The sequence below is a fragment of the Amblyomma americanum genome, chromosome 3 (genome assembly GCF_052857255.1).
Source record: "Amblyomma americanum isolate KBUSLIRL-KWMA chromosome 3, ASM5285725v1, whole genome shotgun sequence".
Lineage (NCBI taxonomy): Eukaryota > Metazoa > Arthropoda > Arachnida > Ixodida > Ixodidae > Amblyomma > Amblyomma americanum.
Window position 1 is genome coordinate 222,503,438 of NC_135499.1, and position 27,408 is coordinate 222,530,845.

The 27,408-nt window shown below is 47.7% G+C and overlaps 1 protein-coding gene across 3 annotated transcripts in view; it reads right to left on the minus strand.

Annotated features, from left to right (window-relative positions):
- The window catches only part of ebi (transducin beta like ebi), a 47,751-nt gene extending 20,705 nt beyond the window's left edge, over positions 1-27,046 (minus strand). For 2 of the 3 annotated variants that reach the window (XR_013313466.1, XM_077660142.1), the window contains exons 1-8: positions 26,796-27,046; positions 26,401-26,485; positions 26,201-26,346; positions 21,879-22,038; positions 18,169-18,304; positions 13,994-14,132; positions 11,810-11,873; positions 698-795 (exon numbers count right to left, since the gene is read on the minus strand). Coding sequence is in view for 2 of the 3 variants with exons in the window: in XM_077660142.1 (XP_077516268.1) it covers positions 698-795; positions 11,810-11,873; positions 13,994-14,132; positions 18,169-18,304; positions 21,879-22,038; positions 26,201-26,346; positions 26,401-26,458 (801 nt within the window). In the remaining variant the exon portion in view is untranslated. Of the gene's footprint in view, positions 1-697; positions 796-11,809; positions 11,874-13,993; positions 14,133-18,168; positions 18,305-21,878; positions 22,039-26,200; positions 26,347-26,400; positions 26,489-26,795 lie in introns of all 3 variants that reach the window. The other variant, XM_077660143.1, reaches the window with a different exon arrangement.
- Between the last annotated feature and the right edge of the window lie 362 nt (positions 27,047-27,408).

The window sequence follows — 27,408 nt, forward strand, 5'->3', positions numbered from 1 at the left end:
CCACCCATATGCTGCTATAACAATATGCAAGGTGCAATCGTTGCTGTAGCAATATGTCGCCAAGATACACGTCATAATCATCATCAGCCCGACTACACCCACTACAGGGCAAGGGCCTCTCCCATGTCTCTCCAATTAACCCTGTCAATTGCCAGCTGCGCCCACCCTATGCCTGCAAACTTCCTAATCTCATCCGCCCACCCAACCTTCTGCTGCCCCCTGCTATGCTTGCCTTGTCTTGGAATCCACTCCGTTACCCTTAAGGACTAGCAGTTATCTTGCATTCACATTACATGTCCTGCCCAAACCTAATTCTTCCTCTTGATTTCAACTAGGATGTCATTAACACTCGGTTGTTCCCTCACCCACTCTGCCTGCGTCCGGTCTCTTAACGTTACACCTATCATTTTTCTTCTCATGGCTCGCTGCATTGTCCTTAACTTAAGCCGAACCCTTGAATACCTTAAATCAAACACAAGCCACTGCTAAAACAGTTTGCTGTAGCACAAACCTGCTTACTGACCTAATTTAGTTCCCTGAGTCTGTATGGATGTAACTGAATCTGCAGTGAACAAAGTTGAGTCAATGGCAGAGAAAGGAATGTGCACCAAGAAAAAAAGCGCAGATCATAATGTTATATCTCATGCAATAAGGCTGTACTACAAAAATGTTGGTCACTTGAACAGTTAACACCAACCTTGTCAACTCCAGCACTGAGAATGTAGTTGCCTTTGCGATTCCACTTCAGCGCAAAGATGGGCCCTTTGTGCTGCCCTAATGTGCTGGCCAGGTGACCTGAAAACATCAGCCAGTTGCTTTAGGCTAAGAATCACTCCCTTCCATGAAAGGAACCATAACCATGCAAAAGTTACAAACAACCAAACACACCACGGCAACAGCAATCCTTCCATGGTAGAACAACAAGAACTAGGCTCAGATGGCTGGGCATAACTGCTTTTACGTGGCTTACACATTATAAACACCAGTGAATGAAGAACAATACAAAAAAGTGCAAATTACTAGTCTCCCTTTACTTAGTAAGCACGTCTTTTATACACAGGAGAAACGTTCACAGCGATTAAAACCAGGCACGCATGCACGCATACACAAAAAAGCTAGGTTAAAAAAACCACACTTCAGACCTAATGAGCTTGGCAATTTTCACCACATCTAGTTCACTTTTTAACAGTAAAACAGAAGCAGTGATGATGTCAGATTTGAGATGTTTCAGCACTGCTCATTTTCCTTGTGTAGAAAACACAAGTTTCCAAAGTAAACAGCTGTTTGTTTGTGTTTTTAGCACCTTTGTCATTCCTTGTTCATGCTTTTTTTCACGCTACTATTCAGATTGGCCCAGCACATGCAACACCATTGGCCTTGTTGTGTCATCATGTTTTGGTGCCTTCGGCTGATGGCACCTGTGGAGTTTTTTGCGCACCCTTGCGGTGCCTCGCGTTTGGCTGGGACGAGCACGACACGCCTGCGTGCCACCTCGCCATTGTGACAACAGATGGTGGCAATCGCAGTGCAACCCCGTCATGCAGGGTGCACTAGCAGTCAAAGTGGGCAGACGACGCTGTTGACACAGAGAATTTCACTCTACATTGGCCGACAAGGAGCTTCGATGAGCAGAAACAGATGAAGCATCTCAAGTGGGCATATTTTAAAGTAATGTTTATTATGACAGCAGTTCCAACGCATTTATTCGCATTGCTATCAGACGCCGGCCAACAAGCCATGTGCTGTGCCCTTATGAGAAAATTAAAGGTTTATCAAGATTTTTCGCCCCGATATTCCTACCTTAGCTCACGCGGTGGACTGCATATGATGTTTATCTGGCATGTGTGCATTACACCATTGCACTTTTTGTCAGTGTGTGCACACGTTAAAGGACATCAATAAAGCAACAACGTGGCGAGCCAAGATCGGATTGAAAATAGTCTGCAGATATTTTTGGCAGTTACCCTAGCCGAGGCTTTACAGCATATACATCGAAACCGGCAAGCATAACACGCTTTGGTGAGGTGTTTTACAAACATGCACCACGTACCATAATCGCAGCATTTAGCGAACATGCTCGTTGAGTTCGTGTTGGGTATTATGGCACATAGGCAGCTAAGGCCATAATGCACCAAACGGAAGTTTTAATATGTCTGTTTGGTGTGCAGAAGCTTAAAGATTATTTTGTAACACTACAGCAGGTTTAGAACACTTGCATCTTTTAGGAAAAAACAAGAAAAGAGGTTTCGACTAGTGAATTTTCTCCCAAAAGTAAGCAAGGATGTAATGGGATGTGTTTGTCATTAAATTGAGGGAAATGCCTTTTCTAAGTTCATAAATTTTTGTACAGGATATTATTATGTGGTTTCTGACGACCATCTCTCTGCAGTGTACGCACGTAGGTTTGTCTTTCTTTGCAAGAATTAATTTATCTGTTAAGTGCGTGTGTCCAATACAAAGGAGACATAAATTTACTTCAATGAAATACTCTCAATGACCGCATGTTTTCCATTCTTCTATAACTGGCTTTACTAGATTTAACTTATTTGCAACATTATCCCATGCTCCCTGCCATTTCTCTCTTAGCTTTCGTTGTACAAATTTTATAGTATCATTATGCAGCATTTTTACTTTCTGTATTTTAACATTACAGGCGGCTGCGGCACATACATCACCTCTCTCGTAATCGCAGATTCCTACGTGACTTGGTACCCAGCAGAATTTAATTTTAAACCCTTGTGTTTTGGTCGTTACTACGTTGTGGACTATGTCTCCTATTAAAGGCTTTGTAGCATCTTTGGGATGTAGTGACGTAATTACGCTCGGGAAGTCTGTATAAATGATACTGTTTTCAATGTTGTTCTTCGGTATTTTTTCTAAAGCTAGGGATACGGTGTAACATTCGGCAGTACAAGCTTACGCACACTGAGGCAACCTTACAATTTTTTCTCACTTGTTTTCTATAACAGCAGAGCCAATATAAAGTGTTGTTTTGGAACCATCTGTATAAAATGCTGCGTGACCACTATTTCTCGTTCAGTGCCAAGAATTCCTGTATAACGTGTTCATGAGGTGTTCGTGTTTTACGAAAGTGTGCTAATGTGAGGTCACATACAGCAGGGAAGTTGTACTAAGGTGGCAATGGATCACGTCTCTGTGCAATATCAGGGAGTGCATTCAGTATGCCGAGTTCCAGGCACTGCTCTTCAAAACGGAGCATGAGTGGTCTGATGGCTTGGGGTTTTTTGTTAAAACAGTATTCCAGAGGGGCATTTTGTAACTATGGTGTAACAGATGTGTTTCGGTGTTGAACGGATTTTCAGAATCTATGAACACGTAAGCATGCTTCTTCTGTCAGCTAGTGACAGTTCATTTGTTTCTACATAGAGACTAGTAACAGGTGATGTCCTGTATGCCCCGGTCAAAAGACGCAAACCTAGGTTATGTACTGAATCCAGTCGTTAATGAAGGGACATGGCTCTTAAAGCTATTATTTTATGTTTCGACCGAATTTACTAAAGCTGAATATCTAGTTTTTCTTTTTCAAAAGGCCAATTAGTTATGAAGATAAATGAGATTAATGGCTCATAATTTGCAGGAACAATGAAAAAATAACTGCAATACAGAAATTGATATTAACGTTATGGCTAGGTACTGTAAAGCACAAGGAATACAATGTTAGGAGTACTTATTGATGTAACAAATATTAGTGATGCTATAGCAATCCAAAGTTCACTGCTCCAAATGTGGGTACCCTATTATCTAATCTACAGCGGAACTGCTAAATTTTAAAACCTAAATTCCAAAATCATCTCCTAACATCGTATGCTTTGCACTCTTGAATACATGCCACAACAAAAATTATGGTTCTACTTGCCTTGAAGACAGAGATATCGCCTCCATAAATTAGCAAGTCAAAAATGGGTGTTTTGAGAAAAACGAGAAAAAAGGAATAAACTCTTTTTTAATCAAAAATGCAGAAAAAGAGTGCCATATTTTGCATCCTATGTAACTAAACGTCACCAGGAATGTAGTCAGTCTGACTACGGCCACCCAAATGGCACTTTTTGAAAGTGTGCTGCATGTCCAAAGTGGTCTTGTGCCTCTTTGCAGATGCCACTGCTCAGCGGTGGTCTTTCACCGCCATGCTCTTCGTGCTTGGTATTCCAGGGTTGAGGTGCAGCTCTTTCATTATTGATCCGGATGTCCTCTCACAGCCAGCATTGAATCTCATCACAGCCTCAGCCAATGCAGCTTGTACAAAGAACAGTGAGGCATGCTGTTCCTGCGGAGTGCATGCCCATATCACTGAGTGAAGGGACTCATTGCTGTTCTAAATACTGCCCCTTTAGAACTGCTCAAGAAGCCTCTCATCAGAAAGGCGCCCATAAATGGGCAACAGGGCCCCACAGACATATGGAGGCAGATTGTAGTGCTGCTTAGGAGCCGTCTCGCCCTTAGCACTTGCTGCATTTTGGCGGCACCATGAGCTCAGTCCTGGTGGGCAATGGCTCTGGTCTTACACCAAGTCATTTGACGCTGTGCGACGATAAGCAGCCACCACTGCTTTCTTCATTCCCTGCACATCACCCTTGTGAGTATTCAGGGCCTAGCCACAGTACCGCGTTAGCTTTGCAACTAAGTCAGCGGTTAGTTTGCCTTTACTGCCAAGGCTCTCCAATCAAGGTCGCTTATGTTTTGTGATGAGGTTTCGCAAGCCTGTGCCCATCCATTTTTGTACATGGTTGGTACAGCCTTCTTTTTCCACTAGAATGTACCCATACACTCTGGCTTCCTACAGCGCAAGGAAAGCGCGGCTGTCGCCATCAAAAAGTAGGGTGGTAAACCGTAGGCTATGTCGTTGCAGTGATCCCTGGAAAAAGGTGAGGGTGGCTTCAACTTCCATTTCATCAGCCTTCTTAGTGGTATTTTTTGGCAGCCGTGGTTCTCCTTCCAAGCCTTGTACGTCGGATCATATTCCTTGGGTCCACGCTCACAACCAGTGCAGAAGTTGCAGAGTACAACAAAATCGAGGACCAGCCCCGTGCACAACTCGACAACCGTGCTTGAGCCAATGTGCGAAGAGTGGCCACGTGTCATCCAGAAACCGTTGTATGACACGGCAATGTTTCTGTGATTCCCAAGCTTCAAGTCGTCGTACATTCCCAAACCGATTGCGAGCACAGAGTCTTCTCCTTCTCTCAGCAGCAAGAGGCGCCGTGGGCGCCAACTTCGTCTTCAGGTACCTCTGCCATGTTTTGGTGTGAAAGGCACGGTGGGAAATGTTCACCGCGGCAAAAACGTCGTTTAGCGCCATTTGCAGATTCCTGGTGGCTTGCATTGTGCACGCACCAAGAATGTTCATTACAAACTGGTTGGCCTTCTGGCTGCCACAGACGCAGAGCGAGCTCCACGCCGACGGCACATCACTGCGGCGTGTTCACCTGATAACAATGTTTAAGGCGAGGCCATATTCTCATCCGTCTCTGTCTACAGTGGCACTACCGCCGCACACTTTGCACATCATGCACGACATTATTGCATTCACGGAGTCCAAGTTTACGACGACGACGCCCATCTCAATGTTGGCTGGCGCAGCGGCACCATCGTCAGCGCGAGTGAGAAAATCCAGCTTTCGCGTCGTTGCCGGCATTGAAGCAAGAACTTGAAGTTTTTCTTGAGTTTCAACCTCAGTCTGCACCAAATCCGCGTGCTGCAACATTGCAGTGTCATGCCGAACGCGACAGCTGTCCGCAACACCGACTCACTGACGAGCTGGCTCGGCCTACTTCAGCACTGTCAGTGGCTTCGCCATCGCTCGTCGTTGGCAGAAGACTTTATAATGCCCTCAGAGGAATGGCACGCTTCTGGAAGTTATAAGCAGATTGCTTCTTTCTATTGCCAAACTTGTGCCTCGTGGCGAACTTCCCCGTTGGATCGGACATCGTTGCACACCCGTCACAAAGAACGAAGAGACGCATCGCTTACATAGTGGAGCCAATCACAGTGCGCTTTTTGGTCACGTGCACTAACTCAACGCGCGCGTTGGGACTTTTCTTTGTGTGTGGATTTAGTCGTCACCAGTGAACCAGAATAGGCATTTGTGGTGGGAAATTGAAGAAGAATAGCCGCTCTTTCCATCGAGACCAAGATGGCTGCGTTCGCGTGCATAGAAGAAGAGCTACATACCACGAAAGAAAGTTGTTTCTGCGTCGAATTCAGCTCACAGGGATGTTATAAATTGATCCCGCAGCGAAAATACTAAACGACAGGATTGGAAACCTGGTGAATTTAAAGAATGTTAGCAGTAGATTTCAAAAATGTAATTTTCAAAAAATTATTTTTTCGACCCAAAGAGCCGTGTCCGCCTTAAAATCCCCAACTAAAAGATATGGCTCCGGTAGTTGTTTGATTTTTGTGGGTTTAACGTCCCAAAGCGACTGAGGCTTTGAGGGACACCGTAGTGAAGGGCTCTGGAAATTTCGACCACCTGGGGTTCTTTCACATGCACTGACATTGCACAGTACACGGGCCTCTAAAATTTCGCCTCCATCGAAATTTGACTGCCGCAGCTGTGACAGAACCCGCGTCCTTTGGGTCAGCAGCCAAGCGCCATAACCACTGAGCCACCGCGGCGGCCTACCGTAGTGGTATTAAAAGTGTTTCTAAATTATGAAGTGTGCCGGTTAGGTGAGGTTCAATGTATATGGAACATATTGTTATGGTTTTAAAATGAAGGACAGTTACAGCAACGGGCTCATATGAGGTTTTTAGGTCGATTTTTCGAGTTGCAGCACCCCCCTGGACCAAAATAGCAGCGCCTCCAGAGAGCCTGCTCGAGTTCTGTCACAGGGAAAGACTAGACATTTTTTAAGCAAGTTGTTTTTCTGTGGTCCTAGGTTAGCCTCCTGGAGAGGCAGTGCTACCGGGGAGAACGAATTTATAATATCTGTTATTTCAGTATAGTTCTTTAGAAGTCCACGACACTTCCAGTGAACTAGAAATGCCATGTTTAAAGACTAGTTGGGAATAAGGTTAAAACACTAGGTTAGTGGGTCTTTTGGACCTGTTTTTAGGACTTCATCCTCTCTTTTTGCACACGATAGAGCTATGCCGCCGCTGCAGCGGGGGCGAGGCAGGAGTTGTGTCCATTGCATCATCTGATACGCTGGACGAGCGCGCAGAACGGTTCTTTACGCGTTGGGTCTCTCCGTGTGGGGAGTGGCTTTTAGGCGAGCTGACCTAGAGGTCCGCGCGGCCTGTTTTGTGGGTAGTGGTGCAGAGTTAGCTGCGGCCACCACGGGCATGGGTGGCCCTGCTCCAGGCTCACTTTGTGTGAGCTGTGCAGGCGCCGAAGGCCACTGTGATGCTGTGCCCTGCTGCACCATGGCGGAGTAGGTTGGATTTTGCAACAAAAGTCGTTTACGTCCTTCCCTAAATGATATGTTCTCTTTGACCTTAAGTGCAATTATTTCTTCTTCTTTCTTCAAGGCTGGCCACGGGTAAGCCGGATGGATGCCTTCACAGTTAATGCAAAGGTGGGGTTCAGCATCACAGTTTTCAGCGGGATGGCCGTGAGAAGCACATTTGGCGCAGGTCTGTTGGCCCCGGCAGCTCTGCGAACCATGGCCGTACCTCTGGCATCTGTAGCATCAACATGGATTTGGTATGTATGGTCCGAGTTTGAGCTTTGTGTAACCTATGTGAACAGAATCGGGTAGTATACTATAGGCATATGCGAGAAGAATGTGCTTTGTTGGTATTTCCGTGTTGTCACGCCTTATTTTGGTCTTCTACACATTTGTTGCATTTTGTTGTCCACCTAGGAGTTCTTCTGTTAAAAGTACTTCAGGTCATCATCGGAAATTACTCCGCTAACAGTATTCAACGATCGGTGCTGGCTGATTTTCACTGGTATTTCGCCAAATCCCGTCACTCCAGACAACTTCTCGTATTGGTGATTATAAAGGACTTCCAAGAGGAGGTCGCCATTTGCCAGTTTCTTGATTTTGTAGCCTTGTCCAATGCTTTCAGTTAGGGTTCCTGTTGCAAGAAAGGGTGACACCAGCCATGCAGTTATGTCCGCGTGTTCGCTGTGGACCACGTGGAGCCTTGGAAAATTGTTTGCATTTTTTAAGAAGAAATTCGCAGTTACTTCGGTGCGCACTAGCTTCGGAGGGTGATCGGTTGCAAGAAAGGATGCAGCCATAAAGAGTTTTCTATGCAGCCGTGGTGGCAGCCACCCACCACGAAGCCCAACGAGGGGACGGGGCAGGAACTTGCAAGCAATTCCTGCCCTTGCCAGCTGTACACAGCAACTATAACCAAATATGGGGTAAATGAGGGTAGCTACTCCACACAAGGCTAACCCTAGCCGCCCATGAAAACGGAAAAACCGAGAAAGAAGGAGACTGGACAGTAGTGAAAGCAGATAGGAGAATGAAAGATGGGAGGACAAGAAAAGGCGACTGCCAATTTCCCCCAGTCGGGTCAGGCCAGAGGTGCCGTCTACAGGAAGCTGGGGCCAAAGTGGTGGTGCCTCCGCCAAGAAGCCTTAAGGGAGGAGGAGGAGGAGGGAATCAGAACTAACTTTTTGTTTCTTGGCAGAAAGGGCTGAAATTTGGTATGCATGTTACACAATGCAGCGAAGAGAAAAATTAATATTTCAGAAAGACATCTTCATTGGGTTTTGTTTTACAAGAATTTATAGTCCCTTACTTGTGGAAAGCCAGGCACAGTAACGAAACATCATAGTGAACCGGGAATACTTTGCATGTTTGCCCAAATGTCTAATCTACACCAAGATGGTGTTAAATTTTTTTTTTTAGCGCGCTAATAATCTTTTGCTGAACATGACATGCACAAGACATTGCTTCACTGCATATAGCCATGTAGTTATTGTGAAATAATACAATAATGGAAAGGTAAAGAAACATTTCAAGACTGTCTTTAAGTACAGCACAATTTATGGATCACAGCAAATCAAACTAGATCAAAATCTGTTCAGCCATTGTTGTGCTATGCTTTTAACGAGCGAGGTGATCGACAAAAATAACACAACTGAGAAAATGGGCTGCGAAGTTTTGCAAGCACTGCAGATTTATTAAAAAGCACAAGAGCTGTAATATTTTGCATCACTGCTGTCAGGCATCTTCTTGCACCTTTGTCTTTTTGTTTGGTGGGCTTTAGACACGCCTTCTTCAGGCATTCTTGGTCCTTTTCTTGAGCCCTCTGGACGGCAAGGACACCAGGATGTACACCCAAGGTGGCACACATTTCCGAGTAGGCTCTTTGGCTCCCTGAATTGTACTTTATGACTGCCTCATTTACTGCAGTCTCTACCGCAAGAAGTGAGGCGCGCTCATCCTTTGAGAGTGCTGACTAAATAACCGACTGTAGGCTCTCAGCTGCATTCTGGGTCCTTCCACCCTTGTAGCGCTCCAGCAAGTGGACGTCTGAAAGGCGTTGATACAGGGGCAGCATGGCTTGGGCAACTCTGCTCATACGCTTATATTTATGAGGAGGCTGTGCTTTTTTGCTTCTGCTGCTCTCTGCTCACACCAGCCGAGGGGGCCAGGGCAGCACAGCGCATGGTGGGGGTCACTGTCGGTAGATGTCACGTGCCAATAAGTGGCCATGGCAGCTTTCTGCATTGCAGCAACATCGTAAACGTTCTTGCTGAGAGCCAGGCCATAGTAGTTGGTGGGCTTTTTAATCAGTTGTTGTGTGAGCCCACCTTTGCCACCCAGTGGTTCCCATTTCTTGGCCTTGCTCACAATGGAGCGAAGACCAGTACCCATTCTTTTTTTCACATGGTTTATGCAATCTTCTTTTGTGACTGCTATAAACCCATATGACTGCTCATCTTGCAATGACTGGAAAACATGGCTGTCTCCATCAGAGAAAACTGCTGTATATCGCAAGTCATTCTTGGCCAATGAAAGGACAAAAAGTTGCAATGCGGCATCCACTTCCATTCAGCCAGAGCCAACTTCAGTGTTTTTTTGACACTGATGCTGCGGCCTCCACTGAAGATATGTGGGGTCACTCTCTGCTGGCCCCAGGCTGCATCCAAGGCAGAAGTTCGAAAGAACAATACTGTCCAGCACAAGCCCTGTGTGGAATTCTGTTATGCATCCTACCCCAATGTGGGAGTGATGACCGCGTGTGAGCCAGGTGCCATCAAAAACAACGGTTACATTTTTAGTGAAGCCAACCTCGATCTCGCTGTACACCTTCTTCACAGCAGCTACAGCATCCCTAAAGATGTTGCCGGCAGCCTCCTCTGCAGCAGGCTTGAACAGGCACTTAAAAGTGGCCCTGGAATGTTTTACTGTGTAAACCACAATGGGACACATTCATGGTGGTCCAGAAATCGTTCAGAGCTGTCTGCCCTTTCCCTATCTATTTAATAGCTAGCATTGAGCGAATGTTCACATCAAATACCCTTGCACCTTCTTTCCTTTAAGAAGACCACTGGGACTCAGCACCATTTTCACTGCCAGACCGAGCCTGGTATCGCAGTGCACACCCATGGAACGCTGTTGGCAACCTGGGCACAGAGTTTTACCAATCACCGTGGAAACCTGCAGTAGAATAAATTCACTGTCACAAGAGGCCAAAATCTGTTGGCTTTGCTGGTCCATCAAACTGAACTTCCGTTCAGTAGCAGGCACTGCACGAAGGGAATAGTGAACGCTGCCGTCACTGCCGAAACAAAACGTGGCTCGAGACGCGCCTTAACGGTGGTATGTTCGGGCGACGATTCGTCCTGTTAATCTTCAGCTATCAAACTGTAGCTCGTCAACGGCTGGGGCTCACTCCCAGGCTGCGTGTCCATGTCGCACGATGCGCCAGAAACAAAGCACACTGCCTCTGCCGGCGATGGCAATCTTCGACTCGCGTCGCCTCCAACGGTGTGATCTCGGCTACTGATTTGCGTGACAGTACGTCGAGGTGCGAGAGTCTCCGTTGGTGCGTCTTCCGTCGACTGGGTTATCGGCATCGATGGCACAAGAAGATTCTCGGCTTCGCTGCTGGACTTGTACGGTGCAAGGCAGCGCGGCACGCTATCCACATGTTCAGTCAGGTGCTCTGCTTCTTCCGCTGGCCGCAGTCTTTTTCTCGCCGTAGGAGGATTGTGCTGGGAGCTTTCATGGGAGCGTTCAGAAATCTGAATTCTGCATGTCAAATGAAAATGCCGGCGTGGTTGACGAAGCAGACAACAGCGGCGCGCGGCGCTTGCCAGCTTGCCCGCTGCCACGCAGCAACCCCCCCCCACGGGGATGTCCCTGCGGATGCTCAGGAACCCGTGGTATCGCTACTCACCATCTGCACGCTGCAGACGCACCTGTGGGGCCATAGATTTCATTTCCCACTGTTTCTACAAGCGTCTGATGCAAATACGGTCTCAAGCGCTGTTACTGAAGAGCTTGTCACTACCTGTTGAAATTGCTAACTGCAGTTGTCGGCACTGGCCATTCTTAAGGATAGCCTCCGAGATTTTCAAATCTCAGAGGCCACAGTGAGGAGAAGGCAGAAAGAGTGATGGTACTCTGTGAGTGTTTCGCATGTTTGGCTGAGGTACAAAGAGATGAGCCACTCGTGTCATATATGACGTCATTTCCTGTGCACCGGCGCAGAGGCAGTGCATCTCAGCCGAAGACACCATTTATTTCTTTTCAAAGTTCGAGTAAAGCTCTCACTGCTTTGCACAGAGTAACGCTTAGGCAATTACAGGCACCTCCATCTTTAATCCAAGATGGTCCTAAGTGCAAGCAAAACATGCAGTGCATGAAACAGTTCTCACCGTCTGTCGTCCATATTCTGGCAAACCCATCATATGAGCCTGTAGCCAGCAGAGTGCCGTCAGACTGCAAGGAAACAGGAAAGGTCACAGCAAATCACCACACACGCACGCACACACAAACACAATGTGCTCACAGGAATGACTGCACGCAGCAATAGGCCATGACACGTGTGCGTCAAAACAATGCATTCACCCCAGGCACTTGTTTTCATAGCAACTCAAGTAGTCTAAAACCGAAAAAGCAGCAACACAAACCAGCTAGTAGTGTGGGGCTTGAGGCATAGACAAACATCCAGCCTCGCATTAAGGCTGTGGGGAGAGGGCGCACACTCCTTCCTTCATTCCCTAGAAAGACCTGCTTCTCCCGAGACTGCCCTGTCTCTGCGTGGTGCTACGCCCCTGCGCACCAAGTCAGCGAGTTTTGTTTTCAGTAAAGGAGAATGTGTTTGTAAGCGCAAAACGCCTTCTCGCTTCTTTAAATGAAATGTTTTCCTTTGTCTTTATGGTGATTATATCTTTTTCTTCCAGGACGGACACCCCCTGGAGTATGCAGCATGTTCTCCTTCACAGTTTGCACAGCACAGGGCTGCGTCACATACATCAGACTGGTGATCATTCGAAGCACATTTTGCACAAGTTTTGCGACCGCGGCAACTCTGTGAGCCGTGGCCGAACCTTTGGCAGTTGAAACATCTGCGAGGGTTTGGTATGTATGGTCTTACATTTATTTTCAAATATCCCACGTTGATTGTGTCGGGCAGGGTGCTGGTGTTGAAAGTCAGGATCATGTGTTTTGTGTCTATTTCCTTATTGTGCTTCCGGATTTTGATTCGGTGGACATCTATGACGTCTTGGTCGATGAGCCCTTCGAGCATTTCTTTTTCAGTTATGTGAACAAAATCATTTTCCGATATTACGCCTCGGACAGTGCTAAGTGAGCGACCAGAAGTCATGGAGACCGGTATTTCCCCTATGGACGTAAGGTTGGAGAGCTTAGAGTGTGGGACACTGTCACACAGTTCGAGCAATAAATCGCCGCTGGCCATTTTTGACAGCTTATAGCCAATGCCTAAGGTTTCAGTCAAGCACTTTGACACAGGGAAGGGGGATATTATTCTTGCCTGCTTATCATGTTGTTCACTGTGGATCACGTGATATTTAGGGAAAGTTGCTTTTCTTTTTTGAAAGAAGTTGTCTGCCTCGTTCCACCCTCTTTGGAGAGAGCGATCAGGTTCTGAAAGTAGGGGAGCCATAAAAAAATTTTGTTTTTCGGTCATGGTGCCAGCCACCCACCACGGAGTCCAACAAGGGGACGGGACAGGAACTTGATAGCAAATCCTGCCCACGCCAGCTGTACACCTCAACTATAACCAAATATGACGCAACTCAGGGTAGTTGGTCACACAAGGTTAACCCTCGCCGCCAGGAAAGAAGGAAAAAACCAAGGAGTAGATCGGAGAGTTTTGAGAAAGAGATAGGAAAGTGAAAGATGGAGGGGAGGATAGGAAAAGGCGACTGCAGATTTCCCCCGGTCGGGTCAGGCCGGAGGTGCCGTCTACAGGAAGCTGGGGCCAAAGTGGCGTGTTGCCTCCGCCGAGGGGCCTTAAAGGTCCAAACGCTCGGCATCGACTCAACCACCAGGATCCCCTTTTCCCCGGACACGGCGACGCCACGCGCGGCTAGGCGCGAGTGCTCGGGTCCGTGGTGATGCACTGTTCACCATCATCCCCCTGCGGGGATGTCCCTGCGGATGCTCGGGAACCCCGTGGTGTCGCCACTCACCAACGCCTGCAAGCTGCAGACGCCCCCCGGCGGGGCGTTGGCCAAAAAGAGGGCATTCACTTCTGCCAACGAGCCACACGAAAGCACTAAAGCAAATAAACAACTCCTGAACAGAGGGCTTCGCTGAGACACCCAACCCTGCTGCCAGAGACTGCACAACTTCACGCTGCAATAACCCCCTTTTCCTGTGGTCACATCCAGTGCACATCTATTTCCATCATCTAAGAGCAGAACTGCAAAACCAACAAGCCATGGATGTAGCGAGGTCAGTTGATGCAAGACCTTCAGCATGCTGCCCATACCCCAAAATGGCGCCATGTGATTGGTTCGGCGCATTACCGACCACACTGTGAACGGCCATGAAGCGCGTCGCAGACCCTAGGTCATAAGACATGGGCTCACGTTCCAGTCCAGCGAGGTGACATCCTTGTTGCTGGGCACCTCAGTGCCACCCTTTTGTATGCAGTGCCGCAAAACAAGCTGGTTGGGGCTAGGACTGTTGTCGTTCATGTTCCAGATACGGGCTGTCGAGTCACCGGACCTGTGAACAAGAAACAGCCCTGGAGTGAGCTTCGAGAGAGCCATTCAGAAGCACAAGCATCAACCATATCCAATATGATAGATGGCAACCTCGTTGACATTGGCACATGTTCTAAAGCAAACAAAAAAAATCTGAGGGGACACATAGGCACCACCTTAAGGTGGGACACGGCTCTTTCAAGCCGAAAATTCACGGAAAAATTGGTTTTTCAATTTCGTCAAATTCGGATTCAAGAGGACATTTTGCAGCTTGCATTGAATTTTTAGAAAATATAACCAGTATTTGCTTCGTAATAGCCATTTAAATTTCCAAGCGGCGCACAAGTTTCCTTTTAAATTGAGATCAAATCATGCCCCACCTTCGCTTGGTCCGTGCGCTGTTTTGGTCTCGCTCGAAAGCTCGCGCCTCCAGCTTTTTTTTTTAAATCGGTAAGCAACACGGTGATCCTTCCGTCCACGGAAAAAATGACCACGAAGAGAACGTGCGCGCTGTGTTTTCATTGGTTAGGAAAGCCATGTGATCAAAATGGCGCTATGTGATTGGTTCGGCGCATTTCCGACCGCACTGTGAACGGCCATGAAGCGCGTCGCAGACCCGGCATCGTGAACAACGCACATCACCAGTGTCGTCGCCGGCTCCGCTCCCGAGCAAGAACAACGAAAGCTCAGTTCGAGCCGACGCTGGAATTGACGCAGCCTCCAGGAAGGACGAAGATCAAAGTGTGGTTGACGTGTTGGCAGCTGCATCGCGAGCAGCCGCGAAGCGCATCGCGGACCTGCGCCGTGAACGATGACGCATCGCCAGTGGCGTTGTCGGCCCTGCTCCCGGTCAAAAGTAACGAATGTGCAGTTCGAGTCGACACTAACCGGGAAGGAATTATCACCGATAGTGATGTGAATGAAGCTAGTGCCTGCGAACGGGTGGTACTAGCAGGTGGCACAAAAGATTGTGCACTGTGCGAACAGGACAGTGATAAGGAGGTCAGCGATGACGAGGACGAGTGAGCAGAAGCAGGTTCGTGGAAATAAATGTTGTTTGCGTGCTGTCCCCGCTATCACTCTCAATTGTTTTTGCGGCTGGCTTACACACTCGAGTTTGGCAGTTGCTTGGCCCTGACAGCTGCGTTGCGTGTTGGCAAGGCCAAAGTAGAGGCCCTAAGCAAGCTAGCACTGGGCCTCTTTCGACTTTCCCCTCCATCCTGCCTGCAAGCTGCATGAGCTCAACAGTCTTTCATGGGCTGCTCCATCTATTAAGGGGGGACACGGCTCTTTGGCACCGAAAATCGGCCCAAAAATCAGATTTTCAATCTTTTAATTTTCGTGTTCCTCGCACCATTCCGCATCTGTATGCAAATTTTCATCATTATGCCCCACGTAATTAAGAAGTTATAGCGATTTAAAAATGCAGTACCACACCCACTGCCCTTTAAATCGTGGATCAACGGCACCTAATTTCGATCGCCCGGCACATCGAAATTACGCGCCCTACCGCGGCCATTTCGGTCTCGTTCAAAAGCGCGGGCTTTCGGCTTATTTTTTCTTTTGAGCAGCAACCCTGTACATGCCGCCTTCACCAAAAAAAAAAAACGAAAGAAAAAATAAACAGCGGTGCACGCTGCTATTGGCCGGTTTAGGCACGTGATCAAAATGGCATCGTCTGATTGGTTCCGGCAAGCTAGCCATGGAAAGCGGACGCCCGGTGACGCCATTTTGTCTTTCTGCCGACCACGCTAGTGCAACGCGAGAACCATGCCAGGATGCGCGAAGAAGTACCGCTGTGGCACAAGTTCGGGTGAAAGAGTGCAAAAGGAAAAAAACGTGTTAATGACGCGACATTGTTGCATACTGTGCAACAAGCAAGTGCCAGTGGTACGGGATTGCATGACGGTCACGTTGCGGGCGGCGACGCTTCTCCGTCTCCGCTGGATAACGGCGGTGTTCTTCGTGCCGATTGTAGTTGCGTACGAATTGACACCGTGCCTGTCACTAACAATAACATAACTCAAGCGAGTGCCCGTGAGCAGTCTACACTTGATAGACTGGAATCGACACCGGCGACGGCACGAAAGACCGCGCTGTTCACCAATGCAAGTGGTGCGACCGCAAGATCGGACGCAGACGGAACAGCCTCCTATGCAATAATTGACCTCAGCGTTGCGAACGTCCTCTTGGATGCCGTGCGGTGCAAAACGTGTCACGGATGCGTGAGGTTGATTACCAGCGACCAGAGCTATGGCCTTGCCGTGAAACTGATCGTGCTATGTGACAACTGTGGTGAGATTGCGGCCGAGTGGAACTCTCAGAGGGTGGACGGTGAGAAAAAGTGCAATCCTTCCGAGCTCAATATTCTTGCTAGTCGAGCAATGCTGTCGACCGGTAACGCCCAGACCGCAATGAACGATATTTTTTCGGCGATGGGATTGTCACGGCGTGGCATGCACAACAAGACGTTTCAACGGCACTTGAAAAACACACTGCAACCTGCTGCTACTCGAGCAGCCGTGGCAGCTATGGCACAGGCCGTGCAGGCAGTGGCGAAGGTATATGACGACTTGTGTTTTGGACACAGGGGGAACATTGCAGTGTGTTACGACGGCACATGGATGACGCGCGGGCACTCGTCACATATAGGCGTCGGTGCCGTAGTGGAACTCTTCACTGGTTATGTGCTCGACTATGCGGTGCTGTCACTTTTGTCTGGGCTGCGAAACTGGCCCAAAGCCGAACACTGACGGCTACACTGACCTTGATCCACAAAGAGCAGCATTCGTCACTGTTTACTGTGGAAGAAGCCACAGCAGAAGCTGTGCTGCGCTTCAATGCCGACTGCAAGCATACAGCAACAGCAATTCTGCAAGAATGCAACGCGAACATGCCAGCAACTGTCTCCAGGAGAGCTGAAGAAAAGGACTTGCACCGTAACACATGTTCTGCGAAGAAGCGGGCGGCTTCGCTTGGCTTTGCTAAAGCGGAAAAAAAGAAGCACCGCGACAGCATGCACCCTGACTATGCTCCTGGTGCATTTTGAAAGCATGCGGTGGTCTTCCACCAATGGCGCACAAATAGAAGGACAGGCTTATGAAGCACAATCTGAACGCGAGGCATGTCTGTACACCATGTGATCAGCTGTGTATGCCAGGAAGCTTCAATGAAGGATGACGTGTCCTACAAATCTCCTAGAGCTCGTAATCTTAGCCGTAGAGCAGCATTAACCTAAATCAGATGCATGTGCTTCAATGTGTGGTAACCCTTTAGAAAAGACTCCACGTGCTTGAAAGCCAGGACCTTTTCAAACATGTGATCAGGCAAGTGCCACTTGCTGTACAGTGTCTTGCTCATGGCATCACTTTTATATGGTCGGAGCCCGCTGGCACTGTGCACAGGGAACAGTGAAAACCTGCCTGCCCATACCAGGAGCGAAGGTGCTGGCCAGTAGCACCTGGCAAATTTAAAAGACCCACTGTTTTAATCTGATAACAGCTTTAGAGCACTCGGCCCCAAATCAGCCAGTGCCAGCCACACCTTCCACGGCATGGCAGTGCGACAGGAATAGCAAAGACAGGAACGTCCAGCTCCTTTAGTTAACTTAAGCTAGATTGAAAGGTGCACTCGGAAATTGCACGCACAATGTTGCAGCACAATTACTTATTTAACATGTGCCCAGCCCTACAACGTACACTGAGATCGCAAGTTCAGATTCCTGCTTCAGTACCTGAACTAGTTTAGTTTAGTTTATGGGGATTTAACGTCCCAAAGCGACTCGGGCTATGAGATGCCGTAAGTGAAAGGCTCCGGAAATTTCGACCGCCTGGGGTTCTTTAACGTGCACTGACATCGTACAGTACACGGGCCTCTAGAATTCGACTGCCACGGCCGGGATCGAACACCTGAACTAGGTCAAACTGGCACATGTCCAATGTATTAAAATGTAGCCTACCTCAACTGCTTTGTGCAAATAAGGGGTCACCCCTGGACAGTTCATGCACAAGTACACACCCAGATGCCAAGAGATCAGATGTCGGAGCACAAGTACACACCCAGATGCCAAGAGATCAGATGTCGGATTCCAGGCACAGATGAACACTTCCGACTCGTGACCCCGTAGTATCGTTGCCCGGCTACTCGGAATCTCCACATTGCCATCTACTTCCATTGTCTCATTGTGATTTGTTCCTGAGAAGAGAGAAAATAAGCACCACCTCCTGCTTGAGAATTTCCTGCTTCGTTCACAGTGGAACACAAAAACACACACGCCCCCCTGTTGGTGGAAACAACAGCAAATTCCCATTTAGCAGCACCAACTAAAATTTCCCTTGGCTAGCCCTGTGCATGCTCTTAATCCATCATGCCTAAGGCCCCCAGTTTCCCACGATTGCACAATTCCGTGAAAAATCGTGGATTTAAGCATTATTTGCAGGATAGTGTATTGGCAGCCACATTTTCTTGCTTAACACTGCTGTTGTGAAGATCAGCATAGGAGCGACAGTATGATGTAATACCTGAATCTAACACGAAGCTCAGGAGAACTTTGAAAAATATTATTACAATTATAATGTAACCTCAAACTGTTCAGGCCAACCATAACTGAGGGCCCCCCAAAAAACTCAGATGGCACGCTGAAATAAGGAAGCAGCAGATGCAGCGACATTATTTACGATGCAACACTTCATATGCTGAGTGCTTTGCCCCAGCACCATTAAAAAGCTGGCTCCTAAACATGGTGGCGAAGGACACCTTGGAAAAAAAAAAAGCAAATAAAAATTCACACCATATATTCATACCTTGGATCCGAATATAAAGCAAGGCGCATTCTGAGGGACTACCGTAATTACTCGAACCTAGGCCGACCCAGATTCTAAGCCAAACCCCTAAAGTCTGAAGCCAACAAATTATATATATATATAACTTCGAATGTAGGCCGAACAAAAAAAAGCGAGGACAGCGTTCACAAAATGCAAACAGCATTTATTGAATCTGAACGTGCAGAGCTCATTCAACGTCGTCGTCGCTGCTAGACTCGTCGCTGTGTTCCTTGTCACTGTCACCTTCAAACAGTGCACTATCTTCGGTACCGTTAAGTGCATTAGATATGCTGCACTTTTTAAAGGCGCGCACGATCAAAGTACCTGGGATGTCGTCCCACGCTGCAGCTACCCAGCCCGCCAGCTCCGATAGCGATGCACGTTTGATGCGGCCCGTTGCCGTTAGCATGTGGTCTTCGTCAGTCAACCAGTCCGTGTAATATTTCCGCAGATGATCCCTGAAAGGTTTGTTGATGCAGACATCAAGTGGCTGCAACTGGCCCGTCATGCCGCCCGGCATGACAGCGAGGTCCGTGTTCGCTTGGGCGAGCACAGTCTTCACGTTGTCGGTCAAGTGCCCACGGTAAGAGTCGACGACAAGGAGCGAGTTCTCTGTCAAAAGGGCTCCTGGACACCGTCGCCACACAATCTTAACCCACTCTTCCACCATCGCACCCGTCATCCACCCATTATCATTTGCCCACGCAATGACATTTCTTGGGAAAGTTTCTCGAGCAGGCAGTGTCTTCCTTTTAAATATCATATAAGGAGGGAGCTTATGTCCATCAGCTGTGCAGCACAGCATCACAGTTGCGCGCTGCTTCTCGTAGACCGCAGAGCGCACCTTCACCTCCTTGGAGCCCTTTTCATTCACAGTGTATGCCACTGGCATATCAAAATACACGGCCGTCTGGTCGGCGTTGTCGATTTGCCTAAGGTTGCAGCCTGCCGCTTCTCTCTCAGCACATAGCGCTGAAAAGCTATCAGCTTTTCTTCGAAATCTCTTGGCAGCTTCTGGGTGATTGAAGTGCGACGTCGGAGGCTGAAGCCGAAGCGCTTCATGAATTTCTGAAGCCAGCCAGGCTGGCTTTGAAATCCTTTGGCGTTAGGCCTCGCTCCCTCGAAAGTTCCCTAGCTTTCGCTTGGAGAACTTCTGTTGTCACTCGAAGGGCAGCTGCTCTCTGCGTCCGAACAAAGTCGGCCAAAACTGTCTCCACTTCGTGGTGACGGCCTTTCTTTGGTCCGTTAAATGCCCTCCTCGTTGCGGCGCACGCAAAAAGCTGCTGTCGTTGTCCCCTCCAACAACGGAGGTATTTCTCGTCGATGCCAAAGTCCTGCCCGGCTTGAAGGTTCGACGATGCCTCTGCGGCTATCACAACATTTTGCTTGAAAGTGGCACTGTAGTGGCATCTCCTGCTTGGTGCCATCGCGATAACACCACGCCACACACCGATACGGCTGACATGACACAGGTCAAAATGGCGACCTCGCTTGTGTACGGTTGGTTACTGGCACGGCTTGTAGCGGCTGCGATACTGACTTTTCTAGATGGCGCTAGCTATGCACCATATTTAGCAGTTTCAATGAAAAACTGGCGCGTTTTTTAAAATCCTCGAATCTAAGCCGACCCTAGAGTTTGGAATACGATTATTTGAAAAAAACTATTGGCCTAGATTCGAATAAATACAGTATTTTGATGTTTCCTGCAGAATTTAGTGGATTGTTTGTTCTACATTTGCAGACTTTACTTCCGAACAAAAAAAAACGACTTGTGTCTGCAAAATTTTTGAAAAATTATTGGTTAGATATACTGCTAATACAAAAAAAATACAAGCAGAAAAAAAAACAAGCAGCTACACTGAGCCAGAAGCTGATCACAAAAAAATTGAAAAATAAAAAACGTTGCACATGTTCTTAGCCACCATTCTAGTCATTTTAAGCTGCATACATAATACACCGCACTTTCCGTGGCCTTTCAAGCTGGGGAATATGCCAGTGCCACTAGGAAAAACAGTCGCGTGAGGCAGGTATAAAAAGGCGTGGTAGCGAAAGAGTTAGTCATACATGCAGGCCAAGTATGAACAGGTACAGAGACTGTCCCACTCAACACTGAATACTCCCACAGAAGTGACCACTGCATCTGGTGCACATCAGCAAGCATTCCTGTTGCAGTGCAGCGCAGCATACAAAGGTTATGACCAGCCAAAGCCAATGCAGCGGCCATGAAGTAAGGATTAATTTCAAGCGCCCCAGCACACAAGGCTTTTTTCTTTTCATTCACTGGGGCAAGTGCCTGCATCAAAGCTTGCAAGCACAAGCATGCTTCCAGTCCAACCAATGACTTCCTTCTGATCCCGTACAAGCATCCACAAACAATGACAAGGAGAGATGTAGACAACACAAGCACTTGCTTAGATGTCATGATGAAAGAAGGTGTATATACAGTACGGTCTCAAGGATACAGTAACGTTTGATAGAATTTCGGGATTATAGAAGTTTGTTCCAATTCCCTGGTCAGACCGCACTGTGTACAATGTGCAGAATTTCAGACATTCTAAACACTCTCCCATGAACACTCTCCCAACACTAGTAGAGCAGTGGGCAACTGCGAGCAGCGCTCAGCGGTGCAGCAGTAAAAAAAAGACCTATCAGTCGCAGGCAGGTCTATGCAAATACATTTCCCGTGCTTTTGCATATGGATTTCGTCGTTTTGAACAATAAGAACATCTTCTGTGACCCCGTGAGACTCGTATCTTTGAGATTCTATTGTGCATCTGTGTCAATGATCATTTGGGAAAACAAGAGCTCTCGTTTGTGTGCACTCATACCCGGTCCAATGAAAATGCCATGCCAACCTGCTCAACACTCCCTGCTCTCTAACAAACCACTTCAGATAAGGGCATCAAGAGGTGTACCTCCTGATTATGCAAGAAATGCTCTCTCACCGCCAAAATTGTGCGTCGTATCCTCGCCATTGGTGTTGCTAGGTTCTGCTTTGACCACTGCATTCTTGTTGTTGTGGGCCTGCTGCTGCCGCGATGCAACCACATCAGGCATGACAGCATCTATCAGTGACAGGGACTCGATCATTCGTTCCGAGCCATCCTGCAAAAGGAAAAGCGGCAACCCCTCCAGAGTCATTTTGAGCCTGGCAACACTTTTGCTTGCCAGCATGTTCATGCACCTATTCCACTGGTGACCTGAACAACATTGTTCGCAACTCTGACACTTTGCTGCATGCAGTTCATACCGATGTCACAGAGGTAATCTCAATCCACACTGAAAATTTTGATGACCATCATGCACCACTACCACAAGGTCAATTTCAATGCTCGTTGGGAAGTGAGCATGCGATCCAACACACGGAGCTAGAGGTAATAACAATATAAACATACATTGAAGCAGTAATAAAACAAGGCAAATATTGAAGTGCTTTTTTTAATTGAAAGTTTGTTCTGAAAAAGCTATTCGAATACTTCACAGTTCAGTTAAACCCACAGACAGCAATGGCGGGCTTACAAACTGGATAATGTAGTTTAAAATTTTGCAATGAAATCAAAAATATTTTGTTTACTTGTTTTGAGTTTCTATACCCTTTTCTTTTTTCCCCCAAAGTTTAGTGCATGCAAGGCTGGTCTCAAGGGTCCTCAAGATTTCAATGGTCATTCACGAACCTCCATCGAGTCGATCCCCAAATTCAATGGGTCACTGGTGGTGGCCAATCTCCACTGTGTTCGATGACGATTGACTCAATGGACATTCAAACTGCCCATGTGACAAAAGGTATGTGTGGACAGGCAAAAAAAAAAAAGACATAAAATTCCCCACCCTGTGCAACTAGGTATAACAGCCTTGCCAGCGTGACAGGGGTATCATTCATGCCTAGGTCTCGCACAAAGATGACACACCTTATTTTCTTTAAAAATGCAACTAGCACTGGTACCAGCCCACCTTGTAGAGCCATCATCACCACCATCATCATCATGCAGAGCCAATCGGGCTGCCAGTGTCTTCTGTGGCACATCTGCTGCCCGCAACAAAAAAAAATTCGGCAGACACACTTAAGACTGCTTACGTGTAAGAATGCATAAGCATTCTACATAGAACTACACAAGGTAGAAGAACAGATTAGTGTTCTGCATGTGTCCAGTGCTGCCGTGCCCAGTGACTGTGAAGCCAGCGCGAGACCCATTTATAGCTTGATTGCACCGTGTCGCCACCTGGAATCTCAGTGCACAGTATTCTGCACATGTTGACGTAGAATGATGATGGAGGCATTGACAAGGATCGGGCGCTGGCGGGCAAAAATCTTGATGCATATGTCCAAGCAATGCATGGTGGTCATGAGCGTATGTGTTGACCACAATGACGCAGCACCGAAATGAAATTCGGTGCCACACCAAAAGATGTTCTGGTATTTCATGCCATAGACAGCAGACACCAGCTTTTTTGCTAATGGGACCTGTAATGCTTTCGAATTAAAAGACATGCCAGAAAGCAGTGAAAATCAGACCCTCCAAAGGTACACGGAAGGTGCCAAAGACAATTTTGGTAGATGTCTCATGCACCCAGCCCTGGTGAAGCTGAATGTAGACCCTAATGCAGCTCAACTAATTTAAATGCAGGGCTAGCTACAGAAACACTGATCACATCGATTAGTTTGAAAGCTGAAAAGCAGACAGAGGAACTAAATCATGATCAACCAGGAAAACATGCCCTGGCAAGGGAACTCGGCAGAAGTGGTCTGTGCTACCGGTTCTGAAATTACGGCCCAATTTGTATTTTCAACAGCGAGTATTTTGGGATTACACAGGGCAGTCATATACCGTTGGAATTTATTTGGTATACGACATTTTGCCAGGCCTTATAGCCTCAGAAACAGATTTAAAGCTGTGAATTAATTAATGCGTGTCCGCATACAGTCGTGCCTCGTTAATGTGGACACTTTGGTTCCCGAGCAAAAGTGTCTATAAAGCGAGTCGTCTGTAGTAACGAATCATGAATAAAGACAAATATTTAGAAAATTCGTTTCATGATTAAAGACTCCTAAGTACAGTGGTGGGCAGTGAACTGGAAATTGGGCAATCTTAGCAGCTCAAGTGCATTATTCTGGTCACCTTTATTTTTAAAACCGAACGGTTTAGGTTGAAGCCCGTTTGAAGCGCCTAGTCGTCTGTGAGACAGATGACTGCTCACATCCCAAAAACTCTGTACTCACTCAGCTGACAACTGCTGAATGTGCTTTTCTTTGGAGCATACAGACAATTATTTTTCACAAACAGTCATCCATTGTGGCAAACGGTAAGGTGCGTCGACCTGGCACCTTACCACTGTAAAGGATGAAATCATGTACACATGATGTACATGTACTAAGGCATCTGCACATTCATCTGCCTTTCGCTGATGTTCAGCATTCAAATTACAAGGGGCGGAACAACTGGTAGAGGCACTTGGGGTTTTTGTTCTCATCACTGTTCATATTAGCGGGACAAAAATACATGGCTCCCAATGGGCTCCGTGACTTTTCATCCTGTCCATTGTCTGGACAGCAAGTTTCCATATTAACGAGACGTAAATGCACTGAAAAAGTTTGGTTCCCACAAGAACTATCCATAATTCGAGTCGTTCATATTGTCACGAAGATGACGAAGCTGGCAGTGGCGCAGGACGGAGTGCTCGCGCTAGGACAGCGGCCATTAAAATTCATCTCACTGCCATCGTTCATCGCGCCTCATTCTTCGGCTGGTCGCCACGTAACATTTGGTGGAGGTGCAGGGTGTCATCCCCGTCCTAGTCTTGGAGCTTCGGCGTCCTCCGCCAGCCATGGTCGTCGGCAGTGTGCACCTGGTCCGCCCCGCCTGGCTGTGCCCCAGCCCGACATACATAAACAGACCTTGCCGCTCACCCCAGCCCCGCCCCCCAGCCTGAACAAAAGACACGACATAACAACGCTGCCACAACCGACCTGACAACATGACCCAACTGACCCGAGACGCTGCCCACACGTGAGGACACAGCCTGCCTGCCCATGCCGTTTGGTGCGTCCAAGTGCTTCGGCCATTGGCTCCTGGCGACCTGCGGCCCGGAAGCTTCACGGACCAGGATTCATTCACCCATATCTTTCATCGTGGAGGACAGCACTTCCCCACCATGCCATTTCTGTTGTGCCGTCCTCTGAACCCATTACCACTCAGCGCGTCTCCTCGTCAGTGTCTTCTATTCATGATTGGGACGATCGCTCGGCAACCCCGGGTAGCGTCACAAGGATGATGAAGCTAGCAGTGGAGCAGGACAGAGCGCTCACACTAGGCCAGCGGCCATTAAAAATCATCTCACTGCCATCGTTCATCGCACCTCATTCTTCGGCTGGTCGCCACGTAACAATATTAACGGGGGTCGTATTAATGGGGCACAACTGTATATGTATACGCCTCTTCATATGTACACCAGCACGTTATGGTGTTGGTGCAGCTGGTTATTTTGAAATGTTTGTGAGGCAGCTGAGAAAACATTCTGTAAATTGCTAAGCATGCATAGTGTGTCATCACTGCAGAGCAATCCACAAAAGCGGTTAACTCCTTTACACACGCCAATCTACTGTAAGACAGCTCACTTTTTCACTTTTTGTAAAGGCAGTTAAATATTTATACGGAGCATTTTCCCACAAGAGCGCCTCAACCTGTGTGGCTAATTAATAAACATGTGCATTCTGTCACTTTTAATGCTAAATACCCATTAAATATTTTACTGAGCCAAAGTGCCTTTGCAGGTTTCATGCTTTACATACACGACAAACACTGCACAGAGACAACACAATCCAGTTGCGAAATGTTTGGCTTCATCACTTGGATGGAGTTTCTCCGATGCCATTATTATGTTTACATGCATTCGTCAGAGGTAAGCTGTAGACTTGGGTCAGTACCAGGCAGTGAACTTTCTTGCCGGTTTGAGCACATCGCCACAGAAAATGTCACTGACATAGTCGATTCATGGGGCAGTCGACAGTTGTCGTCGACCTATTAAACATGGTCAATTTCAGTTTAACTGAGCTGCTGTTGAGAATTCGATGGCTGCTGGTACCACTTTGTAATACCATTAAACTGCCACAGAAAATGACTGGCTAACAGTGAACAACAGTACTGCTGACACGGTGCTGTCATTATCTGCTTTCTGGAGACCACGTCAATTTCAGAGCTCCTCACAAGAACACTTGTGTCAGCAGAGCGAAAAACACGAATCAAACAAGCCAATGTGTGGAGGAAATCACCTCTCCGATGCTGATTTCGGCCTCTGTGTACTGAAGTCCTTTCTGTATGATGGAAAGCAGCGCAGCCGGCGGCACCAGGGCCCCATTGATGTTCGACTGGCTGATGTGGCTCTCGATGCCAAACGTGTAGGCAGAGTGAAAGAAACCTGCGAGAAGAGACTCTCAGGCATGCCACAGGGGACTCCCCAGGGCACACTCACCAGACTCCTGTAAATATCGGTAGACGAGAAAATTGACTTCATCGCTGCTAAAACTCATCTTGCGTCTCGAACACTCATTGGGCGTCTGCTGAAAGAAAACGAAACGGGCGTTAAGACTCAAGCATCATCGACAAGCGCGCTAAAAGCCCATCACCGCAAGCCAGCTCTCGCGGGGCACCATCATCGCACCACAAAACAAGCAGGACAGCCAGCCACGCCGGGCAACTAGGCCAAAACAATCAGGCGCCGCGGCTGCACGCGCCGCTGGCGCCGCACGAGCTGCACGAACACGCGAAGCACGAAGCGTCGTCTCTCTCTTCTGCGCGGGCATTGCGAACGGCGAGCTCATACAAACGCCCAGGCAGAAAATCCCTGCACCTGCTAGGCCTACTCACCCGTCAAACTTCTGGTCAAGCCGGGCAGGCGAAGGATGATCGGTGCCGCGACGAGTACCGTGCCAACGGGGAGGATACGGCTGCTGTCGTTTTGTAACAAAGTGTCCCTGCGAGCCTAAGTGTACAACTCAGCAGAAATTCTTCGCTTTAACGAACAAGCCCAACTATACCCCATCGCCGACCGCAAAACGAAATAGCGGCGGCGAAGCGCCAAATGGCGACCCCTGTCGCAAGCTGCGTGCAACGTCTTTGCTTATGTAGTTTAATCGTTTATATTTTTGTCCTCTCCGCAAGCGCAAGTTTAATTCCTCCCTTTCCCATCGCCTCTCAGTTGGTTACCAGGCTGGCCGCCGCACGGCGCTGAGGCTCGTTTGGCCCTCACAAAAATCAAAACTATATAGCTTAAAACATAAAAAAAAATTACCTTAAAATGGCAAACAACTAAAATAAAATTAAAAGTTTAAAACTACTACTAAATAAAGCATTCATTTTAATTTACCAGGCAAGGTGGCGCTCGCCATTGCCCCGTTTCAAGGAAGCTGTAACGAGATACTCTACCCCATTTCAAAGAGATGCTAATAAAGCATGTAATAAAGCCATTTTGTGGCGATTA